The sequence below is a fragment of the Ambystoma mexicanum genome, chromosome 10 (genome assembly GCF_040938575.1).
Source record: "Ambystoma mexicanum isolate Mex_15411 chromosome 10, UKY_AmexF1_1, whole genome shotgun sequence".
NCBI lineage: Eukaryota > Metazoa > Chordata > Amphibia > Caudata > Ambystomatidae > Ambystoma > Ambystoma mexicanum.
Window position 1 is genome coordinate 1,051,018,837 of NC_090932.1, and position 15,799 is coordinate 1,051,034,635.

Genomic DNA, 15,799 nt, shown 5'->3' on the forward strand with positions numbered 1-15,799 from the left:
CTTTCTGCCAAGGCGGTGCCGGTAATTTACCGGCATGGTCCAGGGTGCTAATAGCACCCTGGATCACCGCCTTCCGTGTAATGAGGCCCTATGGCAATTCTATGTGGCTGCCTAGTACACCAACAGCAGGGGGGCACTGGTCAATACTATATTCCCCATAAAATACTCAAATGTGACTCAAGTGTACGGGTGCAGGTGTGCAAAATAGCACTTTGTCTGAGAGGGTATAAAACATTGCATCGGTCTTGTCGTTTTGATGTCCTAAACCTTGTTTGTCATTGATCCACATGAGCTACTCAAAAATATACTCAGTCTTTTCACTGTCAGCGTGTCCCGCCTATTGAAATAAAATCTTCTACTTGGCATTCATATCAGGGTGCTGCCGTGAACTGAAGATTTTTCTGAAATACCACAAGAATCTACAAACCCCCACCACCTCCAGCCCACCCTTGTAGAGAGCACTTCAAGGCAACGGAAGTTGTGCTGCACACAAATTCTAGTCTTGTTAGTATTCTATGTGTGAGATAAATACCTCAAGCCAAAGTCTTGAAGCACTTAGCAGCATTATATAAAGTTACCACATTTTAGTGGGCATTTGAAGGGCTTTGTGTGAGCTCACAAAATCTGCCCAGGAAAATTAGCTGATGATAAACATGGACAAGACTCAGGCTATGAGGTTCCATGTCATTTCATTGTGGGATGTTTTTTCACAGGTTTTTTTACTGCTAATTTTTTAACAAACAACCCCATCAAATTTTTAAAAATATATTTTTTGGGGGGGTTCCTCCTCAATCCCCCATTGCCTTTCAGTTTTTATCTATTCCCAAACACCCACATCACATTTATATAATTTTCTACCCCCCCTACAAAAAAATTTGATGGGTTTTTTCGTTAAAAAATTCCTGGTAAAAAAACCTGTGAAAAAAAGTCCAGCGATGAAAGGAGGATGTACCGGCTACAATAGTCAGTGGGTCACAGGCTGTGCTGAGGAGAACTGATATCATATTGGCCGGCATGACGAGTGTTCCTGTATACAAATATTTAGCTATACAAATGAGAGTGGACAATAAGTACAAGGACATTGGTGAAGCAAAGGAGCGAAATGCAGTTGCCCGGATCGCCATTCTGAGGGCCTATGCTGGGCAAGCGGCCGGGCACAACATGAGAGCATTGTCCCGGCAATTACATCCGGGCTGAAGCCACCCTCATGTCAAACATGACTTGGCTTAATAATAAAGAGGGGGAAATGTAGAGGGGACTCTTAAGATTCCCTCAGTTCGTACAGATTAAAGCCTGACATCTTTGGTGGGATCGCTGTTCCTTCACAGGGGCCTGCTGTATTTAAAATTGTAAAGGAACCTGAGTCCTCATTATTGAGCCTACCAGAACCACATTTGACAAGGTAAAGCCTTTATCGGTGAGCATGTAAGACTAACCAAACGAATAAGGGAGAGAGAGAGAAATAGAAGGAAAGGAATGGGGTGGTCGAAAAGAAAACAAGAGGAGATATGATGTGACTGAAGTTTGACAGATGAGAAGGAACGAGAAGAAGAAAAAGAGGAAGAAACCTAAAGGGAGAGAGATGGGGGCATTCATTCCAGTTGCTTGCCCTGGGGGCCTTATTGCTGACACACTGTCCTGCTTCTGGGACAGTCCTGCTGCTAAGAAGCGGCGTTTGCCGAGCATGCAGAGAGAAGGCTGAAAAGGAGCTGCCTACACTAGGGGTTTCCTGGCTCGGGGGATTGTGAAGAGTGCGGCAAAAGAACATCTTACACATTCCTCCGCAGAACATAGCGAGCAAATGTAATCCATGAAATGTGCAGGCTTGTGCGATAGGAAGCCTATCCAGTTCATTGATGCACACATTGCTTACATCAAACTGCTGTGCCACTGCCAGCCGGGGCAGGGAGAGAAAAGTCGGGCAAATTAGCTTTTTGCACAACCAGCCTGATGAGAAAAAAGGCTGCCACATCCTGCATTCTCCGGAGACATAGGGGCTGAGTAACGAAGCGGTTTTCAATGGGATTTTCCCATTAAAAACACGTGATAAACCAGGCCAATAGAAGTCGATACTGAGGCAAGTCAACCTAGGTTAATTTTCAATAATCTAAATTAGTACAGATTTCACAAGGTACTAACTCTTTGTGGCAACGGCAATTAGGGGTTTCAAATTAAGCAGCAATGGCATTACTTGACTTTAAAAACTGCATTGATAGTCCTTAAAATACACCGACATAATGTAACATTGGACCCAATCCCTACTTGCCCCATGGCCTCTGGGCTGGGTCTGCATTAATACAATGTTATGCCACTGCCAGGTGAGCCTCTAGCAACTGGACGTCACGGGGTGGTATATGTCTCTGAAACCGTATAATATGCCAGCAGAACATGGGATCTGGCACACACATAGCACACTGGCTGGGGTGGCATAAACTGCTGCACCAGCCCTGGCCCTGCTATTAATCAAGATATGTATTTGAGAAGAGGCTTGGAACTGGTAGGGTCTACACTATGTATGACGGTCCTCTACTCTCTCTCTCTCTCCCCTCCATGCGCAGTGTGGGCCCTACACATCCTTAGTCTCTTGTCAAAGAAATATCTTTATTAATAGAATGATAATAATAAATCAATCTATTCTAAGATAACTGTGGAAACCAGTAAGTGGTCCTCATTACAAGTATGGTGGTTGACTTGCCGGTAAAACCGACAGGCTGCCATGGAATTTGCACATTTTACTGGCGCCCGAGAATGGGCAATTACCTGGTCATTATGGCCCCGCCGGACCCGGTATTTGCCCATTCCCGGGCGCCAGTGAAAAATGCTCGCCATTCCCATTTGAGCCCCATAGGGTTCAATGGGAAGGGGGAGGCAGGATGCACCGGCACCATTCAGAATGGTGCCGGTGCAGCCGACATGCTCTGCTCGCGGTGCCGGTCCACCGGGGTGAAAAGACACCCGCGAGCAGAACTCGTAGTTTGCCGGTCCGGTAACTATGGCACCGGCAAGCTTACTGGTACCGTAGTTACCGAATCAGCAAACTTGTAATGAGGCCGAGTGTTATGTGTTACCTTGTTAGGTATTGCAGGATGTGCAGTCTGGATTTGGAAAGTAGAACTTGGAAAATCCAGATCACACATTACCATCCAATAGAACCCAGACCACTTCGAATACATCCATTTGCATCTATTAGGGGTCCACTATGCCAGTCAAAATGCTGATGGTGTGCCATTGTTTTCTGAGCCCATGCTACCATGCGGGCACTTAATTTGGCAAAATAAGTGCAGCATTCCTGAACCAGTCTTAATATTATGAGGCACCATTTTTGCATATGTTATCATCTTCTGGTTGGCTCATCTGCACATTCATGGAACGTTTTAATTGATTCCAAATGTGGCATTGCTTCCTTGCAGTAGTTGTTATTGTTTTTGTTATTGTTACTATTATTATCATCATCATCATCATCAGATTTAGTGGCAGGTTATTGAAGCTGCTACCTTTCGCAGTAGTGCCACAACTCACGTATTTAATAATGATATTCTCAGAGGGCCTCTTTCTGATGTAAATGATGCAGCGTATGCATGAGAGGGGGCCGGCTGGTGACAAAGCAATGCTTCTTAGTTAGATGGCACACAGCAGCAAAGCGTGGCAGTGCATCAGGTGTTATTAATCTGCAAAGGACTTTGGTTATGAAAAATGCTCCTTATTAAACTTACATATAAACAGACTCCAGGGCCATGGCATCAGCTTTGGGTAACCAAGGATCCCCCTCTATTGCTAAATGCCATGGTTCACTGACCTGACAGGCCCTTCAGAGGTGTCATGCTAGTATGAGCCTCAAAATGCCCACAGGTCTAAGCACAATTGGACGTCCAGTCAGAAATGTCATGGACTTCTCCCAGTCCAGTTCCCTTTCCTTGGCTTAGACCTGCCAAGGAATGGTCAGACAACCCTCTAGAATATTCCTGAATTACCGCTTAATCCACTGCAATTAGCTTTGCAAAGCCAGATGTTTCCACACAAAAATCAAACACGGGAATTACATTCAAGGTATCGAGAGGTCAATAGTCTGTACCCGCCCTTCTCCCAACCTAGGCACACTCACTCCAATAAATATACTGCTATTTAGGTTGACCCTTTTCCTGGTTGTGTAATTTAGGTTGACAATTTTCCTGGTGGTGTAGCAATGCCAGGTTATCAAGGGCGGTGGGTGTGTGTGTGTGGGTGCGCGTGCACGCGCATGTGTGTGTGTGTACTCACACGCGTCTAAATGACTTCAAAATGTAATGTTGGGAGCGATGCTGGTTTAGGGTAATTGGGCTATAATGCAGTTGATTGTAAGTGTGATGAAGCGTGTGTGTTGGGATCAGCATATGTTGCTTCTGTTTGTGAGGTTGACTTAATGATCCCAGTATGTTGCACATACCATAGTCCCCATCTATCATCTGCACAATATGCAGAGTGTCCCCTTGAATCATTCCAACAGAAACCTAACATCATCTGAATTCCATCAGACGTGTCCTACTGTTTGACAACATCAACCAGGGGAAATGTGGTGATTTGTGTATCTCTTGTTATACTGTGTGTTGCTTGTGTCTCTCTGGCGGATTGTCAGGCACTGTGCTCAGAGCAATAACCCAACGCCAAAAAACATGGAACATGTTTGGTCCCGATTCCATCAAATAGAGATCCCAGACGTGTCGCAAACTCACTGTAGGTAGCAGAGGAGGAATGGAACGATTGCTTTAAGAGCCAGAAATCGAATCTCTCAGCCCACGTGTAGTAGCTGCAGTTTGACGACTGCAGTTCTATTCCTTGTTCCTCTAAGGCTGCATGTAAAAGACACAATGCAAATGGGGGAATTGGCATTCTGAAGAAAGCCCTTAGAGACAAGTGTGTACTAAATTGTATAAATCCAAGTGAAGGCAGGGTTTGCATAATTCAATAACTGAAAGATATGTTTTTCTTCAGAAATTTAAAGGCATGCATTTATTAAAAATATCTTCATATATTCTGACCATGACCATGAAGAAAGGCAAACCACTTAGCTTGCAAGGCAAGCTATGTGGATTTTGTTTTTCTTAAGGATGGTTCCAAAGAGTGGTTAAGGGCGGTTCTTGGCGGTGGTTTCTTAAGAGTGGTTCAGTCTAAGGGAGGAAATGTGGTCTGACAGCGAGGTAATGGTGACTGGTCTGAGATCCGTGTACAAACATCACCTAGCGTCCATCTTAGGCCCACCCACTGTCCCAAAGCAGAATCTCCCTCCAGCAAAGATAAAAGGAGCCACGCCATCACCTGCGGGTAACATGTTTAATCTCCAGGCACCATATTGTAGGTCATCATAGGACAGCACACCGTGTTTTGGAATGTAGAAACTTTTAAACGATGACGCAATGGACCATGATCAAAAGGCCATGTCCCTTAGCACAGGGTGCGACATGTACCAGCAATGTTACAAAAAACAGTAGGCCCTCCGGGGGCAGAAGTTCAGCAGAAGTCTAAAATAAACGCCCTCGCAGAAAGTTAAACGGCAAGTGACAGCCAACTCCTATCAGCATCTGTACACGCACCAAGGGAGACATTTGCAGCCCCACCGGACATTTTTACAAATTTATCTTTGGCTTAATTCCTCTTCATATCCAGATATTTTTTGAAAGGATAACATCCTGGACCAGTCCACACCAAGTGATAAAGAATACAGCCTCTAATTTGGCAGGGATGCCCCGCATTTAAAAAAACACACAGTTTAGCCCCTAGACACCAACTGCCTTTTTTTTTTTTTAAAAAAAAACGAAAATGGCTGGATCAAATTTTCGATTCAAACTTTTTTTTTCTTCTCTCATCCTGGAAAAACCTGGTTCAATTTTGCAAAACCAAAATCACCACTGTTGCTTGCCTGGGTTGCCTTTTCATTCATTAAACCGTTCCACAACCGAGCCCAAAAAAAAAAAAAAATAAGAATAAAAAAAGAAACATAAAAACGAAAAAACAGAAAAACCCACAAGCAAAAGTCTCATTCATCCTTGCTAGATGCCTCAAGAGCTTCAAACATTCACCTCGCCTTCCAAGTAGCAGAAAAGTGTTTTTTTTTTTTTTTTTTAGTAGAGGATCGGAGTTCATACCTCGCATTCTCTTGAGCCAGAGATGGTGTATGTGCAGGGACCAGCTCCATTAACCAATACATCCATGGTCTCAGAGTTTGTTGGCTTGTAGTCCACATAGTACTCCTGCAGCGGCGAGTTCATTTGCCTCTCGGACTCCCGGGCCTTTTTCCGACGCTTCTTCATAAGCGAGTGCTGCTGCAGCTGCTTCATGCTGGCTGGGTACCGCTTCCAGGACACATAGATGACCAAAAGAATCATGGCCACCGAGAGGAAGAGAGCCACACTCCCAGCAATAATCTTATGAAATGAAACATGTTCATACTCCTGCTCTGTTCCAGCTGTCTGTAGGCCAGGGGAAGGGCTGGCTGTGAAGGTTGTTGGGGACACCCTCTCCAGCTGGGCTGTGGTTGGCTGGGGCACGGTCTGTGATTGCCAGCGAATTTTGGGAGCCTGATATGCCCGTTCTGTGGCCACCACCTTGATTTCTGCACATATGCTGTAGGCCTCCACGGCCTCTGTGACCTTCTCACCTTGGATGTTCTTGGGTCCCGCACAGATCATGGTGCTCTCCTTGTTACCCTTGAAATTCTTGAGCCAAGAAACCAGTGGGCAAATGCTTCGACTGCATTCCCACATATTGCCCGACAGAGTGATAGAGGTGAGAGAAATCCAGGCTAGAGTTGTCTCCTGTGAGACATTGACTAACTTGTTAGAATCCAGGTTGAGCTTCTGTAGGTTGGGCAGGCACTGGAATGTGCCTGGCTCAATGGCCTGGATGTCATTCCCAGAGAGGTCCAGGTTGTGTAGGGAACTCCAGGTCCAAGTCAGGCCTTGGTTAATGGAGCGGATACGGTTCCACTGCAGGTAAAGAGAGCGCAGGTTGAAGAGGCGAGGAAAGTGAGCAAAGTTGACCTTGGAGAACTGGTTATGTTCCAAGTGTAGCTCCTTGAGCTTAAGCAAGCCAGCAAAAGCATTTCGGGAAAGGCTGCGCAGGCGATTATAGCCCAAGTCCAAAAAATCCAGGTTCCGGCAGTCTTGGAAGACCCGGATTGGCACAGTTTTGAGTGAATTGGACCTCAAATGCAAGATCAGGAGTTTGCGGAGTCCTTTGAACTGCTCTGGTTGCAGAGACTGCAGCTTGTTGTAGGACAGATCAAGGTTGCGTAGATTGGGGACAGGGTGGAAGGTTTTGTTGTGCAGGTGGGTGATTTTGTTGGAGCTGAGGATCAGCTCCTTCAGCCGGCGGATCCCTTGGAACACCTCCTCGTCCACAGAGTTGATGTAGTTGTGGTCCAGATAGAGCCAGACAAGCTGGTGGAGCCCGGCAAACTGACGTGACTTGAGCTTCTGGATGCTATTGTAGCGCAGCGACAGTCCTTGGGAGCCGGCAGAGATATTATGTGGGATGTCCTTAAAGGCATGTGATTCGCAATAGACGATCTTGCCATCACACCGGCAGTTCTTGGGGCAGGATCGCTGGGCCCCTGCCAGCATCACCACCAGCAGCAGGGCAGGGAGTAGCACCAGCAGCAGCTGCTTCATGCCAGGGGAACCTGCAGTGTGGGCGAGAAAAAAATAGGCAGAGTGAGCAGCCGAACTAGTGAGGAGATATCCAACGTTTTATGTGTGAGGATCTCCTGGAAGGCTGGCCATGGCTGACCTACTGACGCTTTACTGTGTGGCGTCCTTCAGCGGCCTGCCCACAGTGTGTTCGCCTGTTTTATTCTATCCGTCATCACCAGTTATTTGTGTGTCCTCTTTCAATCTGCTGCACGTGCAGGTTCCGAATGCTCACAAGGTCTAGTAGGACCGCCCCTTTCCTGTTCATCAGTTTATTCTGGATGCCTTTATTCCCATGTTCCCTCCCCTTTTCCCTGTGGGCGCTTTCTTTATTCCCATGTTCCCTCCCCTTTTCCCTGTGGGCGCTTTGAAAAACAAGTTGTTGATGTATAAGCGCCTAACAAATGCACAATAAATAAATATGCATCATGTCACAATCTCAGTCTGCCTGTCTGCATCCTTGTCAGTCTATTTTCCATGCAACCTTGGTCTCTGATCTTTGACTCCTTTTATGGATATTAATGTTGCTCCACCGTTCTACCTCTTTCCTCTGTCAATGTATATGTACAACAGCTCTCTATATTTTGTGTTTCATATATATGCCGCGTGGCTTCTCGTAATGCTTCACATGTGCCTTCCTCTCTCTCTTCTCTCTCTCTCATCCCTCTCTCTCTCTCTCTCTTCTCTCTCCCCCTCTCTCACCTCTCTCTCGCTTTCTCTCTCTCCCCCCATCTCTCTCTCTCCCACATAAACACCTCGAGGTTCTGCCGTATCCTCATTATCTCAAATGCTCTCGTTTATCTGGAACCCCCTGTCTATTTATCTATATCCCTATGAAGTGATCGGCCTGCCTGTCTCTCTGTTGGCCTATCTCGGTCTGTCTCTTCTTGCTTCCCCCTATCATAATCGCTGTGTTCTGCATGTCTTTTCTCCATCTCGCACCGTTGCTGTCTCCCTGCAGCTTTTCGTTCTCTCTGTTTCATACCTTTTAACATCGTGCGCATCTCTGTATTTTTCCATCTGCTTCTAGCGCTCTGAGACGTTGTTCTCTGCGTATGCTGCTGTCCAAAAGACCAAACAGCAACGCAGCAATGTCGAGATCTGAATACCTTTCTATATGTGCGTGTGTTCACCTGGGCGCTGCGCGCGTGCTTCTGCAATAGACCCGAGAGTTCAAAGCTGCTCTCCCACCTGCAGTCCTTTTTCTGAAGTGTTGTCCTGAAATAAACCTTTAGACCTTGGAAAGTTGGGGAGGTGACCCGGAGACTTACTGCATCTGCTGCAGAAATCGGTTTACGAAATTCCACCGTTTCCAACGTGAGCTCAAGCTTCCACCCACCCGACGTCAGAACGCATGGAATGTTGCGTCGGGTAATGTGCCGGCCCCTTTATTTACAGCGCTAAAACGCCCGCGGCAGCAATCGCGATACAGACAATACAGGCATGAAGTCAGTGTCACGACGGTGGCCCTCCGTCTGCCACCTGGCTCTTTCGGTGTAAACCGAGACACGGGCAATACAGGACACAGTAGCCCAGGGCAAATGCCAGTGGCAGATGGAGATATGCACGTTTCCTGTGTGCTTCAGAGAGATGCCTGCCCGGTGGTGTGGCCTTTCACGAGGATAGTCACCGTTACAGGGAACTGAAATTAGGACGGGTATGAGGGGTGGGGTGGGGGCGTTCGTGTGTAGCTTCAAGTAGACCTAACGCAGAGCGCAAGCGGGATTATCGAGTTGCCCTTTAGTCAGTATTCGCCAAGCTAGCTCAATCGTGGCATGTGTCAGACTCCAGAAGGATGAAAGAATGATTCTACACTGCAAAGATGCGCGTTTACAGAGATCACCGCATTAACCCGCCGAGCTTCCCGCCATGCTCCTGGCGCGCACTATGTGCGTAATTATGGAATAACACGGTGGAATCTCGATGCAAACTTGTGCCCCTGTGATTGGAAATCATGGGAGACCCTCTGGTCACTGGAACCCGTTTATTTCGAGGACACCGTTTGAGAAACGCCTCCACAGAAAAGGACTCCTCTGTGCACTGGCAGCTCCCTGCGGTGTGCGGAGCACGGGGCTCTCTCCCGCCAGGCGTACACCGCGCGCCGTGCTCTGGTGCATTAGCATCTCCTGCTGGTGCGGCGGCGCGATTTCACATTCCTGCGGGGCGCGGACTTCCGGGTCTAAACAAAATAGCTGTCCTTCTTCACCCGCCACCCCACCTGTCACGCTGAGAGGGGGAGTTGCGATGAACAGTGCTTCCCCAGGTCCATAGCTCGTAATACGGCTAGGAACCTGTGTGGGGCATTCCCCGTTCTAAAGTCGATTACCCTTGCGTGCGTGTGTGCGGGAGTGAGCTGTGTGGCTGGATGAATGTCTGCGAAGGGTAAAAGTAGATGTCGATATACATTCCAACGTGCGTGCCTGTGCTTTACATTTCCGGTATGTGTCAACGCGTCTGCGTGTGTGCGTGTGTTTTATATACAATGTCGGGAGCCTGCACGAGAGTTTGCACGATTTGGTAGGCTTAATTGCTTAAATATGTGTATGCGTTTGTATAAAATTGCGCCCACACATGCCTGCGTGCTGGAGGTATGTGTGCGCAAAAGGGAGAAGGGTGGAACTATGCGTTCATGTGCACGTCAAACTGCGTATCTGTAGGCAAGTGTATAATTGTATTACGTTGTGTGCTCGAGAATGTGCGTATGTATGGGTGTCTGTATGTCAGTCTGATCTGTGTGGGTGTCTACTGCGTGTGGCGTTATGTTTGCTTGCTAATATCGCTGCGTGTCTGTGTACATGGTTCTATAACTATATGCACGCACCACTGATTGTACATGGAAAGGGTGCACACGTTCCTGGTCGCTCGTCTGTGTCTATGTGTGTAAGTGTGCGTTTCTATTTGGGTGAGTCGTGAGTGTGTGGACGATTTCTGTACACTCGCCTGTAATGTGAATGTGTGTGTGTGTGGGGGGGGGGGGGGCAGAGACAGCGGTAGGGGTGTATGTTTCTGTGTCTATATGCCTGCCCGGTGGTTGGTTTCTGTATGTCTATGTGTGTGTGTGTGTTGTTCTGGACAGTCTTGTGCCTGGAGAGGAGTTACTGCGTGCGGATAAGTAGGGGCTGTCTGTGCGTGTGTTTTGATGTGGTGGGACCAGAGAGTTTGGTCTGGATGATCAATTCTCGTGGGCTTTGTGTTAAAATAGATGCAATGACTGATAGGGGAAATTGACCTCGGTCTCTTCTTTCTAACTACTTGACTTCCCCTCACTAGTGAATTCCCCCCTGGCCCCTCCAGATGATGAGCTGCCTCCTAGCTCTCTCATTCAGCAGCCTCCATTTTAGCTGATCTCTCCTAGACGTGTCTTAATCCGAGTTCCTATGGCTATCTGCTAAACCGAGCACATTCGTATCCTACACCTAGTGCAAGCTAAGATACAGCTTTTTCCTAGGGAAAAATCCACCTGCTAGTTCCCTCTGTAGGTGATTGCGCAGTGATCAAGTTGTCAACACGATAATACACTTAAGGCGTGAGCCACCCCAGCATCTTCAAAAGGTCAGCTGTCTGCCTATGTAATATATCCTTTATATATTCCTGGTCACTAAGGTGATCTCCTTCATCTTGTGGGCATCCTCCCGAGAGTCACTCCCTCCAAGCTACATATCAATGTGAACTCCCTACTCGGATAATGGACTTTCTGGCAAACCTTCCTTGTCCCCCTAATGCGCTGTCCTTCCCCCAAAAGTGATCTTCTTGCTGAGGTGAAAGCATTCTTCCCTCTCTTAGTGTGCGCCCTCATAAGAAGACCAACATGATCATGACCGTTGCTAGGTACATAGTTGAACCGTGTCCTATTTGTGCATCTCTGATGCAACTGAGCTCAATAAATGCTTCAGTGCTGGGTGTAGTCCCTGTAGCAAGACCAGAGGCGAGTCTGGATGCCCACAAGCCCTGAGCTATATGAACATACACAAGCACCTTAAAAACCAAGCTATTCTCCATAAGATCATCTAGTTTGATTTCCTTTCTAGCTCCCTCTCAAATCGAGCTGCTTCTTGAGGTGGGCTCCCTGCATTGTGTTTCTAAAAGTGAGCTACCTCATTAGGTCAAATGATCCTTGGTAGGGCAACCGCTCTGAGCGAACGTTGTACTTTAAGAGGACCACCTTCCTTAACATAATACACTCTTAGCTTTGTCTCAAATTGCCCTGCCTCCTCAGATGGGTGTCCACACAAGATGAGTTCCAACCCACCTGTCTCACAAAGTAACCTCCTCTCAAAGTAAGCTACCTCCTAAGGTGAGTTCCTTCATCCTTCAAGCTTTTCTCTAGCTCCCTCGTAAGGTGGGCGGACTCCCGGAGTGGTTTCTCTCCACAGCTGAACACTCTTTAGCTGCCTCTCCAACTGGGCTACCTCCTTCTGGGACCTCCATTGTCAGTTCAGCTCCCCCTAAGCTCCATTTCAAAGTGAGCTGTCCCTTAAAACGAACCCCCTCCTACGTTCAGCGTTCAGCTAGCCCCCTCTCAAAGTGTGCGGCCTAAGAGGAGTTCCCTGCTAAGTTTTGCTCTCCTAGGGCCCCCTCCTACCTTCATCCATCACACATTCCCTAACACACTGGGGTGCTCATTGTCCCCAGGCTAGGCTGGGCGCATGCCAGCTTCACTGCCTGGAGCGAGATGTAGCCTCTGGGATGGCGCCAGGCCTATTCGAAACGGGTTGAATTGAGACCAGTATCGCATACAAATATGCCTCAACCAGTGAAGTGCGGAGCCCGCAGCTTGCCCTTTTGTTGGAATGCCTCAAATGAATCGCCAGCATCCTGGGCTCTGCGCTGCTGTGGCCTGCCTTGAACGGCCCTCCTCCAGAGCACAAGATATCCAACAACCACACAAACCCACAAGGCACAAGGACCTCCAAGAGCACCAGATACCCAACAACCACACAAACCCACAGGGCACAAGGAGCTGCCAGAGCACCAGATACCCAACAACCACACAAACCCACGATATGTGCGGGGCATGGTGGTGGCAGTTCGAAACCTGCAGCACTGGGTGACTTTTCCAAAGGGCCTTGCGCCCACTCAAGTCCTGTGTGGAGTTGACACGCGTGTGTCTGCTTGCTACGTGATGCTAAGCCGACTGATATCGAGGCAAGAGGGAGATCTGGCCTCCAGCAAGACTGCGCTGGGCAGACATGTATTGCCTTCCACGCCTACACGTAGCGCGCAGTTGGCTGCTCATGCCTGCGTATCTGCTCATCTCGCATGGGCACCGTATGGAAATCTAAGCGCAGGTTTTATGGATATGCACGTTTTAGGCTGTTGCTGTGCCTCTCACGCGGAGCGCTGCTCTACGTAAGTGGGGCCGTGGGGAGAAGAGACGGGAGGGTCAGAGTGCCTGGGGATAGCGCAATAGGTTTGACGCAAATGCAAGGATCGTGTTGTTTTGACGATGCAAACTGTATGCGTGTTGGGGGAGCGAGGATTTAAGTTCGGGAGTGGGCAGCGTAGGTGTCATCTGCAACTATATATTTTAGCATGTAGTCTGACGTGGGCAATACATACTGACATATGTTCCTATGGGGCTATTAAGGCTGGCCTGGATCAAAGTGGAGAAGATCCGGCGTCGATGAATAGTGGCACACATCCTGATAGGGCGCTGATTACTGGCATAGCTTCTGAAGGGTACCCTGGCCACTGTCACAGAACCCACCTGGCTGTACATACTGACATGGATCCTAATGGGGGGCAATTCATACTGGCATTGCTCGTATAGGTCAGATCTCTGGCACACATCCCTTGATAGAGGAATTTTATAAGGGCACCATAGCTAGTGATGGAAACCCCCGATATCGATGGCATGAACCGTGATGGGTGGGAGAGGGGGCAATGCATATTGACATATTTCTTGATGTGGGGCACTTTATTATGGAGTCGATCCTCTATGGGAGATGTGAGTGTGCGTGTTGGGGGCGGGGGGTGGGGGGTACAACTGGCCCAGTCCCGTGTGGGGTGGGGAATGGGGGCACTTAATTAGAGCATGCATCCTGAATGAGCACGTAATACTGGAATCAATCCAGAGTGGAGAGGGGCACACAATATTGGCATTCATCTTGGCTGTGCTGTCAATCCTGGCATGCACCCTAACGCAGGCACTTAATGCAGGATATTGTCCTGTTGGGGACAGGGGCGGGGGGGCTTAATGTAGATTCGGATGGGGCACTGGGCATGGGCGTACCGCTTGGTAGGGCAATTGATGCTGGCACGCATTCTTTCTTCAATCTATGTGCCCATTGAATGGCCAGAGCAGGAAAGCAAACACATCCAATGGGATCCCAGCTCACCTTTTGTGGGGCCCCCATCACCCCAGCAGTCCCACTGCCCAGATGCCACCCCCGTCCCGGGGCAGGTCATCCCCCTCGCTAGCCCGACCACATACATGTACACAGTTCACACCGTGGGCGCACTGGAAGAAGTTCACTCACCCATTCTCTGTCATCTGATAATCAGGTCCTCTTTCCCGGTGATTTGTGTTGGCGAGTTCCTTTTTGCGTGTGGATTATTTCCGATTAAAGCGCCAATGTCTTCATTTTAGGCAATGCCCGTCACTCGCAGCATCCCTGTTCCAGCAAGCATCCTGGCAAACCAAGCAAAGTTCCCCCCGTGCGAGGGCAAGTGGGGCGGGTGGGGGCTAGTGGAGTGGGGTGATCCAAGGGCATAGGTGGTCGCAGCCAACACTCTTGATCGCCGCCTCCCGATTTCACCAAAGGGGTTATCCGCTTAATGTGTAATCTGCACTGGAGGTGGGTTGCTGCAGCAGCAGCAGCCGAGCATCAACTTCTCCCAGGCAGTGGCGCTCCGAAATCCTGGCATCCTTCACGCTACCCTCCCCGGCCATCCCCAGCTGAAGCAGAGCACCCTCCGTCGCCCCATCGGTCCCAAGGGGGTTGAGCAGCCCGTCGCGCTGGGTCCGTTGGAGCCCCGGCTCTAGAAGCGCTGTCTGGCGGCCGGATCCATTGAGCCGGGCTGGCTCGGAAGGCGGCTGTCGCTGCGTGAAAGGCAGCCCTTGTCTGGCTCAGCACTGCCTTCCTAGAGACCGTCCGTGCAATGCTGCTGCAGAGCGCTCAGCCTGCGCCGCTCGATATGGCGACTGCCCTCCACTGGAGGAACCCGATTGTACATCAAAACTGCGAACAAGTGCGCCTGTCATTGCTATGCAGCCCTTCCTCTATCACAAAACACAATTAAAGGCGCAGTCGCCCTCCTTGCCGCGGTTTTATTCAATTAATCCTGCCATGTCAGTGCTGTGCATGTGGAAAAGACGGGCGCGTTAGCAGCGAGACGACTTCGGCTGGATGGGGAGGGGGGCAAGTGGCGGTGCTTTGGGGGCAGGGACGCCGCGGACAGTGCACGCAAAGGGTTCAAACGTGTGCTTCTCCACAGTAAAAGGGCCTCACTGTTCCCGAGGGTCTCCTGTAGTCGCCTCACTATTCACGACGCAGAGGTTTAGGGGGGGTCACGCATTTGACCCAAGGACCGCAACGTTCTGGCGTGCTGTTAGCTCATAAAACGCTATTAACAATAGCCGTGCTTTCCGAGTGCACAGCACGTCTTGTGCGTGCCAAGGTGCTTTGCGTAATTCGTGAAATAACTGCTATTTCGCGTCGCTTCTCCTTTTCGTTGTGCGACATTCAGGTTGCATATCGACATTAGCAAGAGCGGCTTTGACCCATGGAACTATTTTTTTTCTTGTTTTTTACAGTTTGAGCAACAGATAACTACAAACAGACGCTCAACCCATTACACATTTAAGTAACTTTTTGGAATGCGTCAGCGCATCTAGAATTGGGGTTAGGACTCCCCCCCCCCCCGCATTCAGGGAATGTGTGGGCATGCGCAGCAGGTTCTGCTGTACGCCGTTCCCTGTGTCTGCAAATCTCCAGCCTCATTTTAAACGGGGCAGAGTGGTAATTCTGGGGCAGGGGGCAGGGGAGGGGCAGGGCGACCTCATTTTACTACAAGAAAGGACATTGCAAGCCGGGTACTGCCAACACCTTCATGTGCGTGCTGCTGGATGCCCTCATGCAATGTTCGCCTCTCTCAAAGAAAAGCGTAAAAGTAAAGACTAAACTATGGCGAAATCG

At 49.1% G+C, this 15,799-nt stretch overlaps 1 protein-coding gene across 2 annotated transcripts in view; it reads right to left on the reverse strand.

Moving 5' to 3' along the window:
- LRRTM4 (leucine rich repeat transmembrane neuronal 4) overlaps positions 1–15,098 on the reverse strand; it is a 259,374-nt gene extending 244,276 nt beyond the window's left edge. The window contains exons 1-2 of one of the 2 annotated variants that reach the window (XM_069618861.1): positions 14,141–15,098; positions 6,120–7,654 (exon numbers count right to left, since the gene is read on the reverse strand). In XM_069618861.1, the coding sequence (XP_069474962.1) occupies positions 6,120–7,654; positions 14,141–14,144 (1,539 nt within the window). In that variant the 5' untranslated portion in view covers positions 14,145–15,098. The remainder of the gene's footprint in view (positions 1–6,119; positions 7,655–14,140) is intronic. The other variant, XM_069618862.1, reaches the window with a different exon arrangement.
- Between the last annotated feature and the right edge of the window lie 701 nt (positions 15,099–15,799).